The 27,262-nt window shown below is 44.7% G+C and overlaps 1 protein-coding gene and 1 long non-coding RNA gene across 10 annotated transcripts; both read left to right on the forward strand.

Annotated features, from left to right (window-relative positions):
- Positions 1-571: 571 nt before the first annotated feature.
- Positions 572-11,890, forward strand: LOC133627626 (uncharacterized). The gene is made up of 4 exons (XR_009820320.1): positions 572-751; positions 5,530-5,667; positions 6,064-6,193; positions 7,848-11,890. It is a non-coding gene; the product is annotated as an uncharacterized LOC133627626 (long non-coding RNA).
- Positions 11,891-12,414: 524 nt separating this feature from the next.
- Positions 12,415-25,400, forward strand: HEBP1 (heme binding protein 1). 9 transcript variants are annotated; one of them, XM_062013970.1, is made up of 6 exons: positions 12,415-12,548; positions 12,710-12,848; positions 14,361-14,541; positions 15,818-15,968; positions 24,115-24,202; positions 25,151-25,400. In XM_062013970.1, exons 1-6 carry the CDS (start codon positions 12,471-12,473, stop codon positions 25,195-25,197), a joined length of 684 nt encoding a protein of 227 aa, XP_061869954.1. In that variant the 5' UTR covers positions 12,415-12,470; the 3' UTR covers positions 25,198-25,400. The 9 variants fall into 9 exon arrangements, 8 of the variants coding, with proteins under 8 accessions (XP_061869954.1, XP_061869962.1, XP_061869970.1 ...); XM_062013978.1 differs by having other exon boundaries at positions 24,118-24,202; XR_009820318.1 differs by lacking the exon at positions 24,115-24,202 and adding an exon at positions 24,253-24,450 and having other exon boundaries at positions 12,416-12,548.
- Positions 25,401-27,262: the final 1,862 nt, after the last annotated feature.

Consider the following 27,262-nt stretch of genomic DNA (forward strand, 5'->3'; position numbering starts at 1 on the left):
CTGACACAGACATGGGACAAGTCAAGGGTCTACCTCCTGCTTCATATGCATCATAACTTTAACACCTCACATTTCTTTAGAAATCTCTTAATCAAGTACTGACCAGACCTGAGCCTGTTTGATTTGGCAGGCACAGATCTGGGGGAGGGGGGCAGAGGAGAAAAGAAAACAAGAACACTGCAGCCGATTCATCCCTCCTTGTTTATTCCACCAGAAATAGATTTGGCAGAATTCATCAGCAATGAACTAATCAGCAGGGAATTAATTGGCATGTTTGTTAAAAGGCAGGAACAACGCGGTGAACAAATTCACGGCTGGATGGCCAGAGGGTTCAAGCAGCCAGATAGAAGCACTGCATAGTGGAAACTGTGACTAGTAAGAGAAGTCATACAGCTGTGCCGAAGAGCCAGCAGTTGAGAGCTGCCCAAAAGAACCAGGGGCAAAGCTATACGGGTGTCCTTGCAGATGGAGCTGCTTTTGAGAGGGGCTCCATCACCCAGGCTTTCTTTGTCATAAGGCTCCCATGTGTGGGGGGGAGATGGCTAGCGTGCAGGAGTGGGAGGGAGGGGTAGGAGAGGTACAGCTGGAGGAGGCTCCACGGAAAGACTGTGGAAACGTGGAAAGCGGGGAAATGAAGAGGGACACGTCACTCATTGCGAGCTGAAATGCAGAGGGGGTGGTGAGGAGAAGACGAGCAGGGAGGCAGAGATTTGGAAGCCTCATCACTGAAGGACTGGCCTCAAGAGCACAGGTAATGCTTGTATGCAATTCTCTGCCTTCTTTCACAAGAATGTTTTGTTTCTTCCTTTGGAGGAAACACATCCATGCACATCAGAAAGAGCTTCTTGGGTCGAGGGACTCTAAAGGCACCTGTGGGAAGAGCAAGGAGAGGAGGGAACATGTGCACACTGGCATGGACTTGGAGGTTGGAGGACTGCTACCTACCTTTCCAGAGAACAGGAGTATGCAGAATGAAAGAAGGAGGGAGAAAGGAAGAGTGGGCAAATCCTTAGAGACAGACAGGCAAGCAGGCAGGCAGACATGGAGAGTGCAAGGTCTGTGGGAGCCCATCCAAGGAGAGAGTTCTTAAGAAGGAGCACCAAGCCCTAAATGAGACAGACAGAGATAAGATGTATCCTGTAAAAGCAGGTATACCTGGAGAAGAGGCAAAAGGTGTATCTTACTTCCTCAAAACGAATAGCATTTTACTAATGCAGTAGATATGGGCTTTGCATGGTGCTTTTGTTTCTTCTTTAGCATCAACGTGATTGCCTGCTGCCAATAGCCCTAGCTGCCAGTCATAGCCCTTTGTTTAGCAGGATGGTCAGGCTATTGGAGGGATTCAGATGCTTTCACACAACATCCGAGTAGAAAATGAACAGTTACTCTAAAGTATGTGCTGAAGCATTATTTAACTCAAATACATTGCCAGGCTTAAAAAAGTCAAGACACTGTTATTCCTACATCACCAGAAGCTCTGTGTGTGTATACCAACATATAAGCATTATACACACACATATATGAACTGAGTAATGACACATTACAATGGGTTTTTAGCAAGGACTTTTGAAACAGGTGATTTTGTAGCTGTACCACAGTGTCTGGGTTAATACTGTAGGATCCAGTTTTTTATATTCTGGCATTTTTCTTGATCTTTCCACTATTACATAATACTACAAGCATATGCTAATGTTTACATTACCATGATTTTTTTTTTTTGGCTTGGAGAGCTAACAAATGCCATCCGCTTTGCAAGTAGAGCTTGCAAATTCTTTGATTGTTCTGGACTCACAGTCTTGGCAGCTGTCTCCTCTAAAACCTCTGAGCCTTTTCAGAATCCCAGCCTGGCAGCTCTGGCAGAACTGGCATTAACTGAGAAACTGTGTGCAACTACTGTATGGTTTTTTTTTTTTTGTTATGTGAAGCTGTTTGGTTTACAGCATCTAAACCTTCTTTGACCTTGTACATAAATCAGAACATTTTAGTTGGGCATGTTGTAAGTAATAGAACCTTAAAATATTCTTAAAATATTGCATATGGAAACAGAGAAATTCTAAAATTCTGCAAAAATTACAATTATTATCTATTGAGATCCTTTAAAAAAACTGGGAATCTTAAGCTTACTTTGATGTTTGAATATCCATTACCACTGAAGCGACAGCTACATTTTATGCATTTATGATTTAGCTGAGATCAAACTCTCTGATTCATTTAAAAGTATATTTTATTTTGCTGCAAGTAACTCAAAATGCAGTATCACTCTTCAGATTTAGTTTGAAAGTAGCTCAAAAGGAACTGGGGAAAATTATGAGAGGAGATTGGGTCTCAAATGCAAACTACAAAGCTAATTCACTTTCAGTTCAATATTGCGGTAAAAATTTCCCTCATTTTAGGTATCACTACAGCGATTGCTAACTCTGATCAACAAGTTCCTCCTCTCAAAGCAAGCATATTGGGCTGGTCACGCATGGCACCATGAGAATATATGTGTTTAGAGTAGTTAAAAGTGCAGGGAAATGTTTCAAGCCCTCTTGATATACAAGGGGCAGGCAAGCTCTGAATCATAATGCAACAACTCACGTGTCTGCCATAGGAAGAGTGTGCTCTTCCTCAGGCTTCAGGAGAGGGAGGGCTCTCACAAATGAGGCTGGTTTTGGCACTGGGAGAGCACAGACTAGGCAATTACCCCAAATCCTAGCAGGTAGCGCAATCCAAGAGCAGGAGTGAACTTCAGCTGTCACACTTGATCTCAGTATTTGAGACTGGGGCAGCTGCCAGTGAAATCTCAGCACCCTGTTGTCATTCTCCACGGTGTGTCAGGAGGGACGAGCACTGGAGATAGAGTACTCTGGAGCAATAAGAAACAGAAAGGATCAATAGGAAAGGGACAGAGATAGCAATTCAAATCCTGGCAGGGTATTTGGGGCAGGGATTCAGGCTTGGATGGCAAAACTGCCAATCTCAGCACAGCTGTGTTTGGTCTATTGGGCTAGCAGAGCTCTTTTATCATGTCAGAGTGAGGAGTTAAGAGGTTAAAAGAAGAAAAAAACTATTGTGTAATAATGAGATGAATGTTTGTCTTCATTGCTTGCAGATGAAGGGACTGTGGGTGAATCACTGAGCCTAACCTGCTCCAAGGGCAGAATATGATGTAATTTCCTGACAGAGAGTGTGACATATTATTGTAATTAATAGTAACAATAACAAAGCTACTATGTTGTTATTGTTATTCTCTGGATTTAGGAAAGAGCTGTCATCCAAGGATGTTAGTTTTCCCAACTTGTCAATCAGTGTTCTACCCTGACAGTATTTTTCAATGCAACACTGCAAAGGATCAAAAGACATATTTGCAACACGCTTGGGATCTGGTTCTTATTGAAGCTGATCCAGCAGACTTTTTCTGCTAGAAATCTTGTTAGTGGATATCCATTTGCCTTCTACAATTCCACCTAACAGACAGAAGATTGCACAATTTCTGTGAAAATGTCTGAAACACAGAAATCTATTTTAAAGATGATTATAACCTGATGTTTACTAAGATAATAAGTTACAGTAGGCCCTCAGGAATGTAAGGAGCAAATCTACAAAGAAACTGAGGGGCCCTGCAAATAGAGCATGTGGGTCTTCTGACTCATTTGGACACCTGATGTTTTAAAAAGTTCAAGATCAACTAGGGTGATTTTAAGTATCAGATGTAGGTGGAATTTATCTCCACCCTTCTTTTAAGAAATACAGAAAAACCAAAGTAACCCAGCCCTGAGGTATTGAAACACATGGAAAGGGTAAGGAATGGATAATCAGGACATTTTAAAGTGAACTGGGAAGCCACACTGCCTCCTTAATGTTGGCAGCATTTTCAAATCATTTGCAATTAGAGATGTTGGTGTCTGCTCAGTCCTTTCTCATCAGGGAAGATTAAAAAGGGATGTGCAGTGCATAGTTGTTGAAAGAAAGACGAGAAAAAAAAAAGTCTAAAGGCTGAAGTATTTATCTGAAAAAGCAGAGAAGTAGAGGAGCTGTGGTGTCAATGCAAATAGCAGGTCCATGAAGACCTGTTTTTTATGTGCCTTGGTGATATACCTTCTTAGAGATCTTAATTTTGTCAGCTCTTAGTTGGAGGGAAGAGAGGTGTATGTATGTGTGAGATAGGAAGAAGGTAATTTATTTTTTCCCTTTAAATTAATACTGCAATTAGAAGAAGAATACTGAGTACAAAATACATCCTGACAGGTGGAAAGCAATATTTTTAAAGTAGCGTGACATTTTGCATCAGTATGGTTATATTCATGCTGGTATTTTAAATAGATGGAAAAATAAATGCAGTTGCAATTAAAATACACTAGTGGTGGAATGTAAGAAAAGCATAAAGTAAAAGGATTTATTTGTGTACCGCTTTATCTGCTATAGGCTCCTGGTAGGTTTTGAGACGGCTGATTACTTCCCAGATGGTTAGGAGCTGAGGGTTATATGATATTCAAAAAGCAATTTAATGTCCTCATTTTTTCCAGTGAGGTCTAAGACTTTTGATGCATGTACCTGAACAGAAGAATAACTTGGATTTTCTGAGTATGCCTACTTCTCACATGAGTCCTTCCATCACTGTGACTACAGATGACTGAAATCATCACTAAAACCCATGAACTTGGCAACTCATTTTTGTTTGCTGTGTGCAATATGTGCGTAATTGATATTTCCAGCCAGTTTCTATCACAACAGCTGCTTGTGACATATGAAAAAAAAATCAGATTCAACACTGAAGGACTATTTAATTAAGACAAGAAACCAAATCAATATGAGTAAGACGAAGAGGGACTGGACCATCTTTTTACATTTAGAGATGGTTACTTGTCCAGGAAGGCCTGAAGGTTAGGGTGGACTTCCATTGGCTTGGGAATGACAGTAAACTCAAAAGAAGACAAAGAGCTCACGTCAGTTCATATACTTGTCTTGCCTACTGTGCAGATTTGCTCAGGAGGAACTGACCCCTAACACTAGGGCAAAGTGGAGACAGTACATGGGAGGTAGGGTTGCTTTTGAGGCTCCAGCATCTCAGTTATTGCCACTGGTTAGTGGATCAGATCAAACCCCCCCCTTTTTTTTGTTTTTTTATTCTGGCCTCTATTAAATCCTTGATAAATTGTTTCACTGCTTTGTCCCTTACTTTCCTTATTTGCAAAGTGGAGATGCAGCTATTTCCATAGTGCCTCCTCCTAACTTTGATTGAACATTTATAGCTATAAGGTGTCATCCCAACATAGGTACATAGGAAGCAATGTTACTTTCCTAGCTGCAGCTAGTTGATGAAGCATCTTTGTACCATTCAGTGACTTGAAAAAAAAAGTAAAGAGGTTTGTAGTTGTGAAAAAGAAAAGTCCCTGTGCTTCTGTAAAAGCTAGGCTGAGCAACTTGAACAATATTTTAAATAAATACATCATCAGAGATAAATTTGGTGTTGGAGTGACAGGAGATGAAGAAATGGAGGAGAGAGAGAAATGAAGAAGTTAGTGAGATTTTTTTTTGTCTCCACAGAGCAGGGGAAAGTCAACATCCTATGAACTGCCATCACGATGAGTCTTCCTCTTTTCCTCTTCTTCATCCTCTTGCCCTGTAGTAAATCCCAGAAAGACTTTCCGGACCAGTATCAGAAATGGAACTACAGAGAAGGCGGTAAGAGGTGGTAGTGGTGGGTCAGCCTGGGAAGCACTCAGTAACCCAGAGCTGAAGATTCGCTTATTTTGTCCTTGGAGTGAGACATACAGTGCTCATTCACGAATACTCTTTTTTGATTCTTGGGTAGCTGCTGATTTCTGGAGAGGACATTGGTTTTAGAAAGAATCAGCTGGGCATTCAGTGACAGCAGAAAACTTGGCCACTTTGAGAAAGAGAATTAACTTGAGGGACACTTTGAGGGAGTGTTATCTTCTTTTTAGTTTAGACCCTCCATATGTTTAATATTTAGCATTTCACTGTGACTCAGTTGAAGCGATGGAGAGTGGAATCAAACTCAGATCACTGGCTCATGTTTTCTTTTTCTTGTCTTCCATGGACATCCTACTAACTTAGCTGACAAGGTGAACATAGAAGGCATTAACAGCATTACTCAAACACTTGAGAAATGGGGAAATGACATCTTCTGGCAAATGAAGCACACCCTGCTGAACAACCCAAATGATCTACTGCCGGAGTTCTCCAGGTAATTTCCTTCCTCTAGAGATGTGATTCAGTCCTCTTCTGGGTGTCTTTCTTTAAGTGTGATTCAGCTTCTTTAAGATGAACTTTCAGATTGCTCAGCTGTGGGGAGATGAATCCCACTGTCTTGATATCTGTTCTGCTAGCAGCTCTGATTAGTAAATGGAATATTCTGGTGTCTATAAACATTCTCAATTGCCAGGAATGTATTACAAGAATTATCCTAAAGAAAATGTAGGCTGTCCTTGGCACCTCGTTCCTGTGAGAATAGGCTGAAAAAATGAATTGTGCTACAAATCCACACAAGGACTTGGCCACAGGGCAGGGAGAAGAAGCTGTTTTGGCCTCCAATGTTTTTTATTTCAGTTTCTAACATCCAGATCTGAGAAAGCTATTTACTAGTCCATGTCATCATATTTGCTCCTTTGCCTTGCAGGAAATATTAACGATTGAACACGCTCACAAAATTTACTAACGTCTCATATTTCCAGAAACAGATTTGCAAAGGCAATGGGAGTGAGAGAGAAGGGAATACTGGGCATTACTAGAAACCTAATATAACTTAAGTCACAGTTGTTTGTATAGCAAGTGGCCCTCCTCCATAACTCAGCTTTCTCTTTTTATCCACAACTGCTACACATTGAATCAGTTGAAAAGGAATGGCTTGAAGAACAAAATGGCACACAATATCTGCACAAATTAGGGTTTCAGGAGGATATGGTTGATAGATGATACGTTGGCCTTTGGTATCAGGTGGATTTCTCCCTGGTTGCACAGTGGTTGTTTGTTATTAGTGCAGAATTCACCACAGAATTTCATGCTGCCACTGTCAAAATCCATTGGTGCCTAAGATTATCAGGGCTGATATTGTCATGTATTTGGAAAGCTCTAACTTTAGTTCATGAAGACGAAATGAGACTGTTTAGCCATATTTCCTGCATAGGGCTTTAAATTAAGGGTTTGATGGCAAGGGCACAGGGTGGTATATAAGAAATGTTGAGGACTGATGGTAACCAATGGAGGATGCTAGCCCAGCCTCCATGTCTGCTCCTGGTTAACAGTGAGGCTAATTAATAATGATTAATATCAAGCGAGAGTAGAATGAGAATCAGGGATTTGTAACACCCAAAGGAAGACTGAGAGAAAGCCTTTCAAGGGATGAGACAGTTATCCTGAAGCATACTGGTGCATCAGTGAAGCCCTCACCTTGCCAAATCCTGATGTGAAACCTGGCTCTTCTCTGCCTCAGCTCAGGGAGTAACCCAGGGGCTGTGCAGTCAGAGCTGCACTATGGCATGCAGTAGCCTGCCCTTCACTGGGGAAGCCTCATAGGTGATCTCACTCGTTGGTGCTCGCTTCTTTACCCCTGCTGGTTTTCAGCTCCTCAATTAAAGCAGGAGTGCTGTGAAGTGCTTCTGGGAGCTCATAAGCCAGCTATCATTCATCACTGAGCCAGTTATGCTTTTGTGATGATGGAAGGACCATGCTGCCCATGCTAGTCTTGAATCTTGTGGTTTCCTGGACTCAGATGGCAGCATCTTGGATGAAATCTCACCAACCAAGGGCCTTTACCCATGAAGAAACACAAAGCCACAGTAAATTGTTCTGTGCACTCAGAAACATGCCACACACTGACTTTTTCCCCTGTATCTCTGTAGCCTCCGCCCCGTCTCTGCAGCTGTGGACAATCTTGTGAGGGAAGTGCAGTCGATAAGGAAAAGACTAGAAGAACTGAATGAACGACTCAATGTCATCAACAAAACTGTCCTTCCCATGAGACTGAATGCTCTGCAGAGTCAGAGACGTGCAAATACTCAGCTGCGGCGACTTCCAGTGCATAGGAGAAGGTTGTACACGCGCAGGACACCTCAGAGGATTTAAATCTCTACCAGGAAAAAAGCGAAATATGTTTGGTTTTTTTTATCTGCTTGTGCCTTTCTCAAAGGGATGCTGCTAGAGAGAATCATAGAATGGTAGGGTTGGAAGGGACCTTTAGAGATCATCTAGTCCAATCCCTCTGCAGAAGCAGGTTCACCTAGATCAGGTCGCATAGGAACATGTCCAGGCGGGTCTTGAAGACCTCCAAGGAAGGAGACTCCACAACCCCTCTGGGCAGCCTGTGCCACTGCTCCGTCACCCTCACAGTGAAATAGTGTTTTCTTATGTTTAAGTGGAACTTTTTGTGTTCCAGCTTCATCCCATTACCCCTTGTCCTGTTGCTAGCTACTACAGAAAAAAGTTCTGCCCCAGCCTCCTGACACCCACCATTTAGATATTTGTAAATGTTAATAAGATCTCCCCTCAGTCTCCTCTTCTCTAGACTAAACAACCCTGTTTCCTGCACTCTTTCCTTGTATGAAAGATGTTCCAGTCCCCTGATCATCTTGGTGGCCCTCCACTGGACTCTCTCCAGAAGTTCTCTGTCTCTCTTGAGCTGAGGAGCCCAGAACTGGACACAGTACTCCACATGAGGCTTCAGCAAGGCAGAGCAGAGGGGGAGCAGAACCTCCCTTGACCTGCTGGCCACACTCTTCTTGATGCATTCCAGGATGCCATTGGCCTTCTTGGCCACGAGGGCACATTGCTGGCTCATGTTTAACTTATTATCAATCAGGACTCCCAGGTCTCTCTCTGCAGAGCTGCTCTTCAGCAGTTCGACCCCCAGCCTGTACTGGTGCATGGGATTGTTCCTTCCCAGATGCAGGACACTGAACTTGTCCTTGTTGAACCTCATGAGCACATACAAGTCAGCCTTACTAAGGAGACCAGAACTGCATTTTGTTGCGGCCTTTCAAACCTAGGTAAGTAGGTGAAATCTGACCCTGTTCTTCAATGATGGCTGTTTTGTGTCCCAAGCAAAATGAGCTGACAGGCTCAGTCTACTTGACTGTGATACCTTTAGGCTATACAGTCATTCTTTTCCTTAACAGAGGAAGATCGTTCTATAAAGATGAGATGAATTTCTCTCTCTGCCCTACTTTTGCAGCACTCCATCTGAAACAGCTGGGGAATTTGGTCTTTAAAAGTGCCGAATGCCTGATGAATGTGGAAAGGTAGATTAGTGCTTTGCACTTCCAGCTGGGCAGGGATAAGGAGAGGAAGCTATATTTTAAAACACAGCCTCAACCTATTCTCTGTCAGTGCAAATAACGTCCTCTTCATATGTTCTGAGGGTGGGCAGGGTTGGATAACCTTGGTCTGTGCATCATATTTCAAGACTAAAGATATGTCAGTTTCTGGGAACCAAATTTGTAAATCCACCTTCTGCAAAAAGCTTTTTTTTTTTTAGCTACCTGAGTCAGGACACTCAGAATCTTGTTATTTCACAGATTTCTTCAGAATTTCCAGCACTCTGAAAGACATTGCATTGACTTCTGCCAAGACCCTTAGAAACCAGGGGATGTTTTTTAAAAACTTGATACTTAGTGGCATAGATAGGTGTCTAGAAGGAGTTTCCAAAATCCCTTAAGGGACAGCTTAGTCCCCAAAATCACAGATAATAATTCAATCAGTGTCTAATTCACAGAGTACCTTCTCTACATGCAAGCACTGACCTCCAGACATTTCTCAACATCCTTTAGCACTATTAAGAACTGTAGAAAAAGAAACACCGTGCACCCTAAGGACTTTGTGCCTCAAGCCTTCAGTTTGTCTTTGCCTGTAGCTTTCTGACAATAAAACTGGTGATAAAAACCAGTGCAGAAATCAAATTATGTACCAAACAGAGGATAGAGTGGGTTTACCCTTCAGGTCTCTAAAGGTAAATCCAATGTAGAGATCCCCATCCAGCATTGCAGCCACCTGCTTACCTGAAATCTATTGAAATAGAGGCAGGAGAGTCAAGCAAGAAAATAAACTATTTTGTAAAAGGTCTGGACGAAGCAATTAATGAGAATAAAAATAAAGAACAGATTACATCTAAATGGTTGTGAGCAAGGCTGGCACAACAGTCGTTTTGCAAGCACTCTCCAGTCAGCAGATACAGTGAGGATGCAGACTACCTGTTTAAGGCCTGATCCTCAAGGCCCGAGTTTACAGAAAGAAGTTCAGTGACACTACAATAACCTCCAGAAGGAAAGGGGGAAAAAACTAGTCTCACACAAAATCTTTCAGAATGAACTAAAAGAAGTAACACAGTCAGCATTTTGGCTGTGAACAGGGAGTGGGGAGTGTATGAGGAGTGCATAAGACAAGCTGACAAATATTTCCTCTATATAAATTCTCTGAGTTTTCAGAAAATAATAAAACTCTGCCTTGTAAAGTCTCTCCTTGGCTTTTGCTTGGGAATTTGAAATGCTAAGCTAGAAAAGGGAAAAATCAAGCCTGTGAAAGGCTTATAAAAAGATACAGTTGTGCCTTTGGTGAAGTTGGCATAATTGCTCAGGAAATGCAGAGTATTTTGATCAGAGAATATATTTACCTATTTACAAGGAGTAACAGGAAATGGCCCCTCCTCCTTGTTATTCTGTATTCAGAGCTACTAGGCTGTGGTCTAGCATTGCCTGCATGCTTGCACAGACTGGTGGTCCCTATGGGGGATGCTTTACACACTTTGCATGGAGCTGTAGGGACTGCTGGTCACTTTGGCCTATACAACATTTGGAGGAATACAACATAAATGTCAGCTTTCATGCTCATATTTTATGCATTGGCATTTTATCTGGAAACCTTAAGTTAAATAAAACAATTGAAGACTACTCGAACCAGAAAGATGAGACTTCCCTCAGTTCCTTGGTCACTGATGGCTGGTGACGGGAGGACAGACAAGATCACTGTGTGCTTGTACTGTTTACCTAGATGTCCACCACTAGCTTTGTCAGAGATAGAGGGCCTGGGCAAGATGGACCTCTGGTCTGACCCAGTCCATGTATTCCTACACTGATATGTGTTGGCAGTACACAATTGATAAAACTGAAAAGAGAATTTTAGGGGAAGGAGACAGGGATGGAAAAGCTGGTTTGAAAATTTGAAAAGAAGTTTGAAACTCCTCAGCTCAGCAGATAAACTCACTGTTTTAAGAGAGAACAAATTAGCTGCAGCAGGCAATCTATATTACTATTTTGCAGTTCATTGCATAATGGTGAATAAATAAGTAACATAATGGTTAATAAATGACTAGACCTTTGGCCTTGTTACAACTGATAGCGGCCCCTGTCATTCACTCTGTGAAACTCCATATCAGGCTCCAGCCCAGCTCCCTGACCTGAACATGGTCTCTTTGATCCTATGATCACGGCCAGCTGCTTTAACTTCTTTGCCTTTGCATGACCCTCTCCCTCTAGATGGAAATGACTTAATGTCACATTTCTCATTATTTTCTTTCTCACTCTTTAGGAGGATAGTAGAAGTTATGCATCAGCCTCCCTCTGTGCCATCTATTTGAGGAGGCAGGAGTCCAGCTGAGCGTGCACCTGGAAGTGCCTGTGTCTCATCTGCTTTGGAAGGCTGGTCTGGTCCACCAGCTCTGATTCAGAAGCGTATTTGATTCCTGCCTCCACTATGCTCTTAAACAGTCCCATGCAAGGCACTTTAGCTGACACTTGTCTTTTGACATGGCTTATGCAACTAAAATCCCCATGGGATCATGAAGGATCTAAGTTCGCCGTGCACATAAATACATCCAGCTGTATAAGCCATCTAAGCCCCCTATTGTGTTCATTTATGTGTACTTCTGGGAAGGGACTCGTCTGGAGTTTTAAAAGGAGCTAGCTGTCCAGCTGGGCTGCAAACACATGCAGAGGTCAGTGACAGGAGAGCAAATACCATGAGTGGCTTCTAAGGTCTACTCCTTACCTAAAGCTTACAACATCCAGAGACACAAAGCACTGCCTTAAATTCACTCTCTTGGTAGACAACAACTATGAACGCCCTTAGTTCCGTTTATTAACAACAACAACAAAAGAAGTTATGATTTCGCAGCCTGAGGAGAGCCGAGCTCCACCACGTTACGTATGACACGCTTTTGTCAGCACTAACTCTGTCTCGGGCTTTACCTCCAATTTCCTCCCTCCCCCAGATGAACACCCCTCTCTCCCGCACTTCAGTACTCTTCACGCTTCTCTGCGTCACTTTACACCCGCGGCCGCCCCTTCCCATAGACCAGCCCCTCCTCTCTCTCACTCGCGGCGGCCGGCGCGCCCCCCGAGCCCCGCCGCGGCACAGGCGGAGCTCGAGCGCCCCCTGGGGACGGTGCGCAGCGCTGCAGGCGGCGGGGCGCCTCCTGGGCCCTCCCACCTCGCCCGAGCCGAGCAGAGCCGAGCCGAGCCAAGTCTAGCGGCACCATGCTGGGCATGATCAAGAACTCCCTGCTGAGCACGGTGGAGGCCTGGCCCTACCGGGTGCTGAGCAAGGCGGAGAAGGTGGGTGTTGTGGCGGGCGGCCGTGGCTGTGTGCCCCCGCGGCGTTTCTCCGGGCAGCAGGAGTTGCAGCGAGGGGGAGCGCGGGTGTTCCGGGCAGGGCTTTGCTCCCAGCGCGGCCGGGCAGCTGCCAGCCACTCCTCCACATCTCCTTCCTTCCCCAGGAGGAGCTCGGCTACGAGGAGCGGGAGTGCGAGGGTGGGCGGTTTGCGGCAGTGGAGGTGACGGGGAAGCCGTTTGACGAAGCCTCGAAGGAAGGAGCGGTAAAGCTCCTGAAGTACGTCGGAGGAAGCAACGACAAGGGTGAGAAATACTCCCAGCCCCGCGGGGCTCGGCAGGTTTGTGGTTGAAGGCTGCTTAGTGAGAGATAAATGCATGGAGGCAATGGCATTCATGGGCCTGCCTGGCTTGCAGTTCCCAGCACGTAGGGCTAGTGATGGGGATGGCCACCTCGCTGGTAAGAATAAACTTGCCACTGGTTAAAGTGTGCCCAGCCAACTCGTGCTATGAGTCTATTCCTAACCCATCTCTGTTTCAGGGTAAAGTCTCAAAAATGGTGTTTTTAAGCAGGAGTGAGTTGCCTTTCAGCTGGGATAAAGTGAGGACAGACACATGTGTATCTATCACAGCTCCCTGGGTGAGCAGTTGCTCATGATATCCAGGATATCTGGGGCACTTCAGCTCTGTGATCTGCTCTTGTAGGCTGTGAAATAACTTTTATGACCTTGATACTTTACCATATACTCTGGCTATTTGTACTCACGAAAGGGTAATGAACAATGAGCTGGCTTTTTAATGGTACTTCATAGTGATACGTACAATGGTACATCATACAATGATTCTTCCAGGTGATTGCTTCCAATTCCCAATTTACTAAAGCATGCACATCAATAATCATCCATAGCAGGAGGATAAGGCCACAGAATAGTTTTAAGACATGTACATTTGCTCACATACCTCTCTCAGGCATCTGGTAGAGGGACCTGTGTAGTCTGTATGAGAGTAGAAACTGGATGTGGAGGGAAATAGCTTTTTGCGCAGCATGTTTTGGAAAGGTGATGATTTTTGTTTCTGTAGGAGAAAGAAATATTATGTGTGCCACAAAGACAGGTATGACACCAAAGCAAAATAAATGACAAAGATGACTTGGTTTCAGCTGGTTCTGTGGCTGCCTGATCCTGAGGTTTGGACGTTCTCAACTGCTGGAAGAAGAAGAAGGAAGAAAAATGTTTTTCAATGGCATGTAATGAGCAGAAAAATGCCATGCTCTTCCTGGACAGTGTGGACAGTCCTGGAGAAACCCATAACAGCTCTCTGAGTTTTGGGTCACTGGAACTTGCAGAATGTTTGGAAGCATCTGGAAGGGTTTAGTAGAAAACTCCCATCACCTGGTGTTGGCTGTGGCCTTACTGCTAAGTGCAGATGATAACATGTAGATTTACATGTGCCTCTGATCTGCCCTGGAAATATAGACCCTGTTGTGTTAGAGTCTGTTTTTATAGAACAACAGTGTCTTCGTGGCTTGAGCTATATGGTTGAAAGCCACAAAACCATATCGTTAATAAAATCCATCCAGAGGTCACTTTGGGCCCTTATTCTCCCAGGGTTCTTGTGTGGAGTGAAAAGTCTGGCCCAAGCAGAAGCCTAATGTGGCTATTCTGCATACCCCAGAGGACTTAACTCTTGACTAATTATACAAGGAGATCAGTGTGAGGAGTTTTCCTCAACCAGAATTAGCTTTTGTGAATCTCCTGTCAAGTCTGTGAGTTCCCAAGAATCTAGACTTCTTTAGTAATGTCAGTGTGTCTCTTTCAGGGGTTGGAATGGGCATGACTGCTCCTGTCTCAATCACTGCTTTTCCTGCTGAAGATGGCTCCTTACAGCAGAACGTGAAGGTCTCTCTGCGGATCCCGAGCCAGTTTCAAGCCGACCCTCCTTGCCCTAGTGATGAAAGCATTAAGATTGAAGAGAGACAGGGGATGACTGTTTATTCCACGTAAGGAATGAATCCTGGGATTTCCCATCCCAAGTACTGAGGTCTCTATTGTGCTCTGAAGAGCAATGTTGGTTTTACCAGGTGACTTGCTGGGTGAAGGCAGTGCACGTGGTAGAAAGAGATAGATATGTCTTCCTAGACTGAAGACAGGTGTTTTATGTCATTTCTTAGCATTGGTCATGCTGCAATTTAGAATATGGATGGGTTGGGGGTTTTTCGCTGGAAAAACAAGTGTAGCTCTGAAGGACTCTTTTATTTCACCTGGGGAAGTGAAGAGCAGGGTAGGTTGAATATAATGGTACTGAGTCATTTCTAACCTCTGAAAACTGTAGTTTTTCTAGGACCAAGATGGTTCTTAGTCATCAGGAATGTCCTTTGGTGTGATTCATATCAAACTACAGGTGTCATTTAGGTGGACTCATGCCAGTGTCCGTCATGGAAACAAGCAGCCATGGCATCGCCTCAGGTCACTTTTGAGTGTCTTTGGCTGACTGACAACCTGGACTCCAACTAGTATCACAGTAGCAATAAAGTCTTCACCTCATGTTTAACCCCATGGATGTTTCTGTGCCTCTCTGCTTGACATATTTCAGCTGACCCTAAGCTGTCTCTGTCTTCTCTTGCCTGCTGATGACTGCTGCCTGGCCTTTGCTGTGGGCCACTTCTGCAAGAACAGGCTGTTCTGTCTCAAACCTGGCCCTCAGGCAGGGTGGTGATGTGCAGGCAGATGTACAAACAGCTCTTGTCAGTGGGTTATCAACATAAACCAGACCAGTTCCTGCCCTGTACTTCTAAATAGCGTTGTGGGCCATAATTGCTGACATCTCTGTTCCTACTTCCACTTTTCCTTTGGCTAGCCAGAGTTTGGCTTCTCTTTATGGTCTGGCTTCCAGTAGATGGTTGTTCACACCACAATAAACATGGTTGTTGACAGCATTGGTGTAAGGACTGCGGGCTGAGCAGACTTGGAGATAATCTTATGTTCTAGGAAGCTGTTCCCCTGATATGGCATTGATTCAAAGGGCAGGGTCATGCTGCTGACTGATACACATGGGTCTGTTTGAGATCTGCCAGTGGATGACTACATCCTGGCTGTATAACCCTTCAGACTTAATCTGTCAAAGCATGCTGATTCACAGAGAACAAGCACGTGTTGGCAGAACTTGGACCCAAATGGGTTGCTGGATATATTGCAGCTATATATTGTTCTCCGTCCCTTCCTCTCTGTGCTTTGCCAGGACTTCTCAGCATCTCTGCGTGTGTGGTTTCTTTGCAGGCAATTTGGTGGCTACGCCAAAGAGGTGGATTATGTGAACTACGCTGCCAAGCTGAAGTCTGCTCTGGGGAGTGAAGCTGCATACTGCAAGGATTTCTACTTCTGCAATGGTTACGACCCCCCTATGAAGCCTTACGGGCGACGCAACGAGGTCTGGTTTGTGAAGGAGTGAGCATCTGGCTCCCTGTTGTGCTGGCTTGCGCTGATAACCTCCTCACACTATGTTCCTGTGCTCTTTGAAATAATTTGGTAAATAGTAACTAATAATTTGGCAGAGACAGAAAACCATCATTGCATTCCTCCACACTTATGCCTTGGACTTTTACGGACCATCCATTTCAGAAGGACACTGCAGAATCCTGACAATCCAGCCCCTTTTTTCTGGACCTATGTGGTCCTCAACCACACAGACTCTTGTGATCTTGCCGTGGCTTGCTTTTATCTCTCTTGTGCTCCCAAAGTTCAATGCTGTAACAGCCAAAAGTACTTGATTAGCAAGACTGGTGCCTGACAGGAGTCACGTCCAAGCCCTGAGAGTATTAGTCTCACCTGAGACAGGCGAGGCAACAGGATGAAAGTCCGTACAGGGACATTTTTATCTTCTTGAGCATGCTGCAGCTGCAAAATGCTGCTTTTATCTGGGCAGTTCCAAAAACAGGGTAAAGAGACATGAGTGTTGCTGCCAACACAGCACAGTGAAAATACACATCCTTTACACTGACTCCTAGTGAGCAGGAGAGCAAAGCTTCTGTCATCTGACTAAAAAAATGTCAGTTAGAGGAAGATCCAGGTTTCTGGATCCTCCTGTTTGAGATGAGGCATTTTAGGGTATGTCATATCCCGACCTCAGGTAGCAGCTGGATGTTGTGATAAGGACACCCCAGGATCATTTCTTCACCTTGTTGCTTGTGTGTAATGTTTCTTTCAAACTAGCCTGTGCAAGGGCCAAAGCTCAAAAGTCTAGTGGTAATCTAATTGAATTAGGAAAAATAGAGGCTGTGAAAAGCACTTTTGAGCTGAGGGTATATTTGCAGTATAGTGACCATCTAGTGGAACTACTGTGGGTGCAAGTCTTTGGAATATGATGTTAGTTTCTCAAGGGCTACTGAGAGCAGAGGCCTTCTTTAAAGGAGGATAGAAACCTGGCTGTTGTTGAAAACAGGGATTTACATCAAATGAGTAGCCTTTTGGAAACTTCAAATACAATAGTGAGGGTGAGTCTCATTTTAGGAAGACTGTCAATGTTTAACTGTTAGGCATGAAACCAGCATTTTAGCTGTCAGCTCTGCCAGGGAGGCAGCAGGATAACATGCTTGCACACTATGCTGCTGTGGATGCCTCTATGATTTGTTACCTCCACTGAAAGAAGTGTGTTCCCCTGATGCCAAAGTACCCCAAAGTTCAGGTGCTTTCCAAAAGCCATTTTCCCCCTGGAGCTGAAAGAGAGATTTGTCAGATAGCATGACAGGTTCTGGCTGGTCACGCTGTTTGACGTGAGCCTGCTTTCTGAGAACAAATCTCAGCACTAAAAGGAGAAAACCTGAGGTTCTGACGTGCCTTTTCTGTCTTGCTGAGCCATATAAGAGCTTTGCTGTGGACTTCATGAGAGAGTTTCAGTCACCTGTGTGCAAAAGCAGCTAATCAGAATCAGTAAAAAGAGCAGATAGCATGTAGTTAAAACCAAACCCAAACCAGGGGAAAAGCTACTGACTGCAGTTAGTGATTGCAGTGCGGGGGAGGAGACTCAAAAGGGAAATCACAAGAGTTAGGCAAAGCAAAGGTCCCTCTAAGGCTGTCCCTCAGTCCAAAGGGACCTCTTCGAGTCCCAGATTATTTTTACCTGTGTGGGTGAGGAATGGAGGAGCACAGTGCTGTTCTGTGCATTCCTTTGTTCATTATGGGACTTGTATGTAGACTGTGCACATGGTCCTTTCTGGCTAGCGGTGGTGGATGTCCTGCTACGATCAAAATCCAGAAATTGCTCAAAATTTCTCCCATGAAATCTCAGATGATAAGAAAACCAATAATCAACCTGGTATGAACAGATCTACACATCTGAGCAGCATTTTTTTTCATAACATGCCTGTGCTCTGAACAGAGAGTGGGAGCTTCTGAGCCAACAGTGAAAGTAATCACAGCAGCTCTGCATCTGCCCTTTTGGGTGCAGTAAGCAGATACAGTTTCATAAATAGTGTTAACTGATACCAAAATCTTATGCAAGCCAAATTGCCTTTTCTGTACCTGCAAAGATGCTTGTGTTCCATCTGCATTTTCTAGAGTTCTAAAATAATGTGGTGTGCAGTTTCTGTGCTGACCATTGACTGGAGTTCAGTGAGCTCAGGTGTTTGTTGATTTGAAAGACTTTAGGTTACCAGTTAATCTTTTGCAACATCTATAAATAATCATAATGCTTTTTCCAATAAATTGCTTTTTTTAGATATCCTGTGTGTCCCTGAATTATCTGATTGTGTGAGATGGGAGCTGATGGACTAACCTCTTTCTTTGTTGTCTCCAGCCTCTGAGAGGCTTTGACTAATGTATTTCTATTGGTGTAGAAACTACCAGGCTTGCTCACCTGAAGAAGATGATGTATGCACTTGTGTGTTCCTATGGCTGGGATTCACCAACAGTGTTCAGGCAAATATTCATGACTGAATGTCAACACCATCTACTATCTGGAAATGTTAGACCATATTGTCACACTGGGGTTCATCTAGCTCAGTGTTCTACTGACAGTGATGCACAGTAGTGGAAACCTGAGACAGATGACAGGATCAGTGCAACTGTAGACTGATATTTCCCTGTCTGTAGTACAGTGTCGCTCAGGGATTTTTGTTGTTGTGCTTGGTAGGCCCAGATAGACTTTTTTCCCATGCATTTTCCAGTTGCTTTTTAAACTCAAGTTAAACTTACTATCCAAAGTATCCTTTTGCCTTACAGCAAGGAGATCTTTGCATGTGGAAGGGCAGAAATACTTTTTGACTGAGGATTTCCAGCAAGTTGCCTTTCTGTTCTGTAGGCAGCTGGGCCAGCCAGCTTTTTGATACACCTCTGTCACTGCAAGTGCATGTTGCTTTGGATAGCCAGATTTGCCGTTGACATTAGAGGATTTCCAGCAACCTCTTTGTGGTGGGGCCAGGAGTCAGAGATCCATTCTGGATTTTGACCTGAGTCCAGTGTGGTCACAGTGGCTTGGTTACATGCAGTTGAGCCCTGAACTGTTGATTAAAAAACACAAAACCACTTTCTCTTCTGCCCTCTCCACAGAGGCCAATTGTATGAGGTTTAACAAGGCCAAAGGGTAGATTCTGCCTTTGGGGTACAACAACCCCATGCAATGCTACAGAGTGGCTGCAAAGCTGCCCTGTGGAAAAGGACCTGGGGATGTTGGTTGACAGCCAAATATGATCCAGCAGTGTGCTCGGGTGGCCAGGAAGGTCAATGGCATCCTGGCTTGGATCAGAAATAGTGTGGCCAGCAGGATGAAGGAAGTGATCATCCCCCTGTACTCAGCACTAGTGAGGCCCCACCTTGAATACTATGTTCAGTTCTGGGCCTCTCACTACAAGAAGGGCACTGAGTTGCTGGAGCATGTCCAGAGATGGACAATGAAGCTGGTGAAGGGTCTGGAGAACAAATCTGATGAGGAGTAGCTGAGGGAGCTGGGGTTGTTTAGTCTGGAGGAGACTGATCAGAGACATGATCACTCCCTGTAGATCATAGAATCATAGAATGGTGTGGGTTGGAAGGGACCTTTAGAGATCATCTAGTCTAACTCCCCTGCAGAAGCAGGTCAACCTAGAGCAGATTGCATAGGAATGTGTCCAGGTGGGTCTTGAAGACCTCCAAGGAAGGAGACTCCACACCCTCCCTGGGCAGCCTGTGCCAGGGCTCCCTCACCTGAACAGTGAAATAGTTTTTTCTTATGTTTAAGTGGAACTTTTTGTGCTCCAGTTTCATCCCATTACCCCTTGTCCTGTTGCTAGCTACCATAGAAAAAAGTTCTGCCCAAACTTCCCGGCACCCACCATTTAGATAGTTATAAATGTTAATAAGATCGCCCCTCTGAAGGAGATTGTAGTGCATTGGGGGTTAATCTGTTCTCCCCAGTAATAACGTACAAAACATGAGGAAATGGCCTCAAGTTGCACCAGGGGAGGTTTAGATTTGGAGTCACCATCCCTGGAGGTATTTAAAAGATGCACAGATGAGGTGCTGAGGGATATGGTTTAGCGATGGGCTTGGCACTGTGAAGTTAGTGGTTGGACTCGATATTAAAGGTTGTTTACAACTGGAATAATTCTGATCCTATGATTTGTTCTCCAAGGGATAATAGTGCAACAGATTGCCCAAGGACTTCATTGCTTCTCTTCTAGGCCTGTGCAATGCCCTTTTCTGTCTCAAGGACATGCTGAAAGAGGAACATTTCGGTACTTTTCAGATATTTGGCCAGACATCATGCCATTAACTGTTGCAGGTAGATTTAAGAAGACAATGCAGGGGTAACTGGAAGGTGGACATTTCTTCTTACTCAGGCACCTTGGCGCTGTCAGCATCTGCTGAGCTATGTTGTTGGAATGCAGTGGATACGTGCAGTAGAGGCTGGATTGCTGCCTGTGGCTCTCTCTCATCACTCTACTTTGTGCTGAAATGGAGCTTCTCCATGGCTGCTGGTGTTGGTTGCTGGGCTGGATAGGCTCAGAGGGGTAAAGGCCTTGGGAATTACCCCTCCCTTCCAGAGACAGGAGTGCTCTTGCTGTTTATCAGCATCAGAGCAGCTGCCTCCCAGTGCTATGCGAAGTGTTGTGGTGGTGGTAGGGTCAGCCACAAGAAAGGCCACATTTAAACTGAGCCAACTTCAAAAGCACAGTCCTGATGGGAATCATACACACCTGTGTAGATTTAGCTGTGCTGGATAGACCAGCTTCCTAAGCTACTCCACTTGATAGGAACATAATCTGGAAGAGTTTTCCTGCTGGCCTCAATTCTGGCCAGCCACATAAACCCCCACATTTTTATATACATGTATGTGTGAGGTCTGGTTTTGTCTTGGATAGAGTTGATTTTCTTCACAGTAGCTGGTATGGGCTATGTTGGATTCATGCTGAAAACAGTGTTGATAACTCGGGCATGTTTTAGTTACTGCTGAGCATTGCCTACACAGCATCAAGGCCTTTTCTGCTTCTCACTGCACTCTGCTAGAAAGTGGGCTAGATGTGCACAGAGTTGGGATAGCTGAGCCCACCTGACCAAAGGGATATCCCACACCATATGGCACCATGCTCAGCTTATAAAGCTGGGGAAAAAGAAGCAGGTAGGGGGGACATTTGTAGTGATGGCATTTGTCTTCCCAAGTGACTATTATGTGTGACGGAGCCTGGCTTTGCCAGGGATGACTGAACAACTGCCTGCTGTTGCAAGTAGTGGATGAATTCTTTGCTTTGCTTTGCTCTTGCACACAGCTTTTGCTTTATTTATTATACTCTCTTTATCTCAATGCTTGAGTTTTCTCAATTTTACCTTTCCAATTCTCTTCCCCCATCCCACTGTGGGGAAGTGAGCGAGTGGCTCTGGGTTTCTTAGTTGCTAGCTGGGGTTAGCCACAACAGGTTGGGTTTTTTGTGCCCAATATGGGGCTTGAAGGGTTCAAGATAATGACAGATTTGATTGCAGTGTGCTAGATCGAATTTATGACTGTTATTACTCCTTAACCATTGTCAAGCTTCTGTACTTGCCATGGGGCTTGCTTGCCTTACTGTAAATTAAATCCTTATGCTCCTAAGTGACTGCTTTTTGCCTACACTGCTTGCTGTACTGCCATCCTGCCTATCATCTTACTCTGCTGTGCCTGGGATCATTCTGATAACAGCCGTGGCCATGAGCTTGATGGCAGATGGCCAAGGCATCGTGACTGTTTCTGTGCTGCTGTACTGGACAGTTTGCAACTCCAATGAGAGCTCAAGTCCAATGAATTGTGCCCTGTGGATGAGTCCACGTGGGAGCAGGACACCCTGAAGCGTCTGCAGCTTTGAGTAAATCCACATCAGATCAGGTACCTCTCAAAGCATCTGTGGCTATGGATAAGTCCACGCACCAACAGATAAACCCTGATGCGTCACTGGCTGTGCATGAGGTTGTGCTGGAGCACTTCAAAGAGTACAGGCATGAGTAGGGCCATGTTAGAGCAGACTTACTTCTGAAAGAGCTGTGGCTATTGGTAAGGCTTTGCTGGAATAGGTACACCTCTAAGTAACTGTGACTGTGGATAATTTATGCTGCAGCAGGTACATCCCCAAAGAGACTGTGGCTCATAGATAAGCCTCTGGGGGCCTGTACACCCCTAAGGGACTGCAGCCTGTGGATAAGCTGAAGCCAGAGCAAGGGCAAGGGAAGGAGTTCATTGCAGTGTTAGACCCTATGATGTGGTCTAAAGGGACCAGGGGTAGAGATTATAATGGAAATACCTTTAAATTATTGTAACCCATTATTTGAGTTGCATTTAAGAGGAATTACTATAGCAGTGGAGGACAAGTCTGATAAGAAGCAGTGCAACAGTGACTTGACCTGAGCTTTCTTTGGTGCCAAATAACTCCATGCAACATACCATCTCTCCTGTCCTGAGTGACCACTATAACAGAGGGACCCATAAGTTACGGACTAAATAAACTTGGTGGATATTTTGTGGACATTTCTGGATATTTTCTGGGCATTTCATGGACATTTTACAGGAGTGGTCCGTAGACTGAGGCAATGATATCTGTGTATTGTATCAATGGATGGGATGCAGGATGGCAGTTAATGAGAATGTGCTGGTCAGCATGGTAACTGAGCAAGGTATAAATGGTATGGGATAAGAGGTGGAGAATGTGCTGATTTTGGCTGAGATAGAGTTGATTTTCTTCATAGTAGCTGGTATAGGGCTGTGTTTTTGATTTGTGCTGAAAATGGTGCTGATAACACAGGGATGTTTTTGTTACTGTTGAACAGTGCTTGCACAGAGTTGAGGCCTTTTCTGCTTCCACCCTACCCCACCAATGATTCGGCTGAGGGGGATCAAGGAGTTTGGAGGGAATACTGATGGGACAGCTGAGCCCAACTGACCAAAGGCATATCCTACATCATATGGCATCACGCTCAGCATGATGGGGAAGAAGAAGTTGAGGGAAGAAGAAATAAAGGAGGATATATGCAGACTTATGGTGTTTATCTTCCCAAGTGACTATTACATGTGATGGAGCCCTGCTTTCCTGGAGATGGCTGAACACCTGCCTACCTATGGCAAATAATGAATCAATTCGCTGTTTTCCTTGGCTTGCATGCATAGCTTTTACTTATTACACTGTCTTTATCTCAACCCATGACTTTTCTCACTTTTACCCTTACATATGGTATTTAGTTGCTAGCTGGGACAAAATCACTACAGTGTGTATGTGTGTATCTGTGTAAATATGTCTCTAAGTGTGCATGTATAAATAGATGTATAGGCATATATGTAGGTATTTTATGTGGCTTCAGACCCTCTGCTTTCATCTGGCTTCTGCTGGCTTCTGCTGTCACTGAATAACTTGCTAATGTGAGCACAGCCACAGGGTGAACATTTGCAGAGGGAGGTTTTAAGTATGCCAGAATGAGAGCTTTGTTAGCTTCTGAAAGAAATACTTTCTTTTGTAGACAAATGTCTAAATATATCTAACACTGCATTAAGAAGACGACAGCCTTTATAAAAGAGCTAATTGGTTAAGTTATCCGTATAAATACGGCCAAACTTATAACACTCTAGTCACTTTGAGGGGATGGGTGATTTATGGTGAACGTGAAAGTAACATCATTATTTCCCCATTTTCATCAATCACCATGGCAAAGGGTGTGTGAGCAGCTATTGTGCTTGTGGTTGCAAATGTTCAGCTTTGCAAGGCTGCCCAAAGGCGCTGGGACAAGAAAATAAGATGGTGGCTCCTATCTTACATCATCCCTCCTGCTGTAATTACAATAATACCTCTTTTACAATAGCACTCTGAGCAGCGATGCTCTTTCTTCTCTTGACAGCGTTTCAACCACACTGAACTAAAACAGAAATGCATCTCTTTTAACGGGACCATAAGTAGCTTTGGATGTATAACGCCTCTATAAAACTGCTTGGCAACATGATTTATTGGAGAAGGATCAGTGGTAAAAGTGACTTCTCTGACAGTAATGGATGAAACACTTCCAGTGTAGCTACTCTGTCTCTGCTTGGTGCCTATGCCAACAGCAGGCTGGTTTTGTCAGCTCATTCATAATCTCTGCTTTGCTCTCAGCAGAATCTGTTGCACAAGACAGGTTTCAGCCGTGGTGGATGCTTTTTTTCTGGTCCTCCGTGGGAGCTGCTGCAGAAGATGGGTCAGTGTAAGTTCTGTTTGGTTCCTAAAGTGCTGTCTGTTTAATTCCACATCCAGATCGTGTGCCTAGGTGAGAGCTGGCTGTGTGCTGCTTCCATACCCCTCACTGCTGCTCAGCCCCCAGTTTCCATGTGGAGAAACTTGAGTGAATGAGGTGGAAGAAGATGCACTGTTCAGCAGCCCAAGGTCCTGGGGCAGCCTCAAATGTTATCGTCTATGTAGTCCCAGTGAGAAGACTGGGTTGAGGAGTTGTAGGTACATATTTTCCAAAAGTACAAATGGAAGTGAAAGATCCCAGAAATCACATCCTGAAAGATACCACTGGGACTGAGCTGTTTCAGTGTTTTTGAGGATCTGAGTTCTCATGCATATAGATCAACTCACTGCCATGTATCAAGCACAGGACCAGGCCAATGCCTCCTTTTTTCACGTGCCCTGCAGCCTGATCTGCAGAGTGGACTCTTGTGAGTCATGGCCCTTCTCCCACTCTGGGATCGCATGAGCTGATGCAACTGAACACCATGAGCTGTGAGCCTCTCCCCAACCCTGCTTGAAGCAACAGAGGTGCTCTGGAGTGATGAGGTCATGGAGAGGCAGCTGGTGTGGGAAAGCGGTTCCTGGCCTGCATCGCGGCTCAGTTGACAGCATGGCATTGGGTGTGCAGGGAGACACTGGCCGTGTGCTCTGGCACTGGGGCTCTTTGTGCTGGGACAACAGAGCGCAAGCTTGTGCTGGGTGGGCAGCTGCACCACCCACCCTGCACATGCCTGGGCTTAGAGACTAACTGGGTTTGGCTCTATGTGAGCTGTGTGTTGGGGAAGTGTCTTCTTAAGCACATATTTCTGTTATCCCAAGAGAAAGCAGAGAAGTGTTGCCATGACAACTGTTCTCCCTTGAGTGTGTTTTTCCACAGTTTTCCAATCTCATTCATTTTTTTTTTTTTTACATTCCCTAGTGTTTAATTTAAGGCCTTTCCTAATTGGAGTTCAAAGAAGCAATTGAAGTGTCTTCTGCTGTTAGACAAAAAAGTCAGCCACCTCCCCGCACAAATGATGAAGTACAAGATCAATACAATTGAATGTTGCTGTGAGTAACAGAGGAGAGGATCTGAAATTTGAAATGCGTTGTACTCAGACAAATGAAACAAATGGAACCTTTTACCCAAAGCAAAGCATCGAAATAAAGGGTAGTATATAGCGTGACAATTTTGGCCACACTTTCTTGCTGGCAGATCTTTCTAGCTGTTAAATCACTGATTGCAGAGTTTCTCAATCTCCTTTATGACTCAGCTTTGCAAAGGAACATCTTTCCAAATCAACATGTGCTGACTCGCTGAAATCTCTTTGATGAGCTACAGCATAATTTAGCCAGAGCATTCTGAAGTGTAGTGCAGTGGTGTTTATTTGGGGTAAATCATGTAAATCCATGTAAATCCATGCCTCTCACTCCCCAATGCCTTGCTTCCATCTGTACACTGATTTCCATACGTGGGAAACTCAAGCTGGAGGGGGAGGAAAAGTCATGTGGAGATGTAGAAGGGAGAAGGTTGATGCCCTGGTTGTGCTGTCAAAGGGAAGGGTGGTGAGAGGGTGGTTCAGTTGGGTGCCCCATAACTGAGGCACTGACCCTTTGCCTTGGCAGATGGTGGAAGGGGAGACTGTCAAGCCTCTTCCAATAGGGCTTATGCTGTGATGGCTGCACCACAGTTAAACACAGAAGAGGAAATCAGAGATGCTTCCCAGATCCTCCAGCCCTACCTTGAGCCAGCCCATGTCTCCTCCCTACAGCAGGGCCCAGGGAACAAAGATTTCCCTGGAAATCCCCAGCATGACTCTTCTCCCACTGTGTTGCCATCTGCTTTGCACAAGACTTTGGTACACGCCTTTGTGGAGAGTAATGCTCTTCCTCTGAGGACATCCTTGGAGCTGTTTCCCAGGAGGGGTGAAATCCTAAGGCACAAGAGCAACTGAGACTGCTCTGAGCAGCCCTTCTTGCCCCAGGGAATGGTAAAACAGAAACACCAATTTTATGAGATCCTGCATCTTTGAGACCTGACTTGAAACCCCCTCCAGTTGGGAAACCTGCTCAGTCAATTCCAAAACAATGAAAGCAGTCCTGCAGGTTTTGGAGTCCTTGCTTGATCTGAGTGGGAAATCAGGGTCTGGAGCAAATAGAGCTGAAAATAAAAGGTTTTGGTCACGCTGAATGCCCAGGGGTGGTTTTGTTCCTCCTAGATGTATTTATTGGTCTCAGTGTGTGTTGACCCACTTGTAGCTTCACGCCTCACCTCTCCCATCTCACTGGGCATGGTAGTGCCTCTGCTTGCCTTCGGGGCAGGCAGTGCCTTGTTCCCCACTCTGCTCCTCAGATGCACGCTTCAGGCACGGTCAGTATCAGCTTTTTGATGACTGCACAGGAGGTCTCTCTGGATCCAGGAATCTTCTTCCCTTCCAGGAGGGTTGTTTGGATGGAGACGGCTCTCTGTGGAGCAGCTTTAGTTACAGGTGGCAAAAGTTCATTTATTTTACGTTGCTATGATGTGATTTCTGAACAAGAGAGAAAAATGAAGGGTTTTCTTCTCCAGCATATGATTTAGGGTTTGTCTTTAAAAATTTGTTTATTTTGAATGGGAGCCCAGAATGCATAGAATGTAGCAAAAATTGCATAGGTACAGACAGAGTTTTTTGCTTCAGCTTTCAAGTTATCCCCTCTCCTCCTGCTGAGACAGTAGCACTTGAAACATCTCTGGATGTTCCCCCTTTCCTTGGAAAGAAACACACAAAAATAACAACCCTGAAGAAACACTAGTGGCAGCTGCTTTCAGGCAACTCTACTGAAAGCAACGAGATATGACCAGGCACACTGGGGAGATGAGGAATCTGTTCTGCAAACTGCCACCCAGACAGAGAGCTTCCTGATCCCTGCAGCCCCCTGTCCAGGGAGACACAGTAAGGGGACAAATGGGAGCTCCCCAGACAGTCCTGATGAGGAGATAAACACAATTGTTTTCCAAAATGTTTGATCCCATAATCCAAAGATCCATTTATCTTACATAGCCATTCAACAG

Source organism: Colius striatus, chromosome 1, assembly GCF_028858725.1.
Source record: "Colius striatus isolate bColStr4 chromosome 1, bColStr4.1.hap1, whole genome shotgun sequence".
Lineage (NCBI taxonomy): Eukaryota > Metazoa > Chordata > Aves > Coliiformes > Coliidae > Colius > Colius striatus.

Bases quoted from the DNA above. Each gene is read 5' to 3' on its own strand.
- HEBP1 (XM_062013970.1), top strand. From the start codon at position 12,471: ATGCTGGGCATGATCAAGAACTCCCTGCTGAGCACGGTGGAGGCCTGG. The intron at 12,549-12,709 runs GTGGGTGTTGTG...TTCCTTCCCCAG, and splicing joins TGCTGAGCAAGGCGGAGAAG to GAGGAGCTCGGCTACGAGGA. The intron at 12,849-14,360 runs GTGAGAAATACT...TGTCTCTTTCAG, and splicing joins CGGAGGAAGCAACGACAAGG to GGGTTGGAATGGGCATGACT.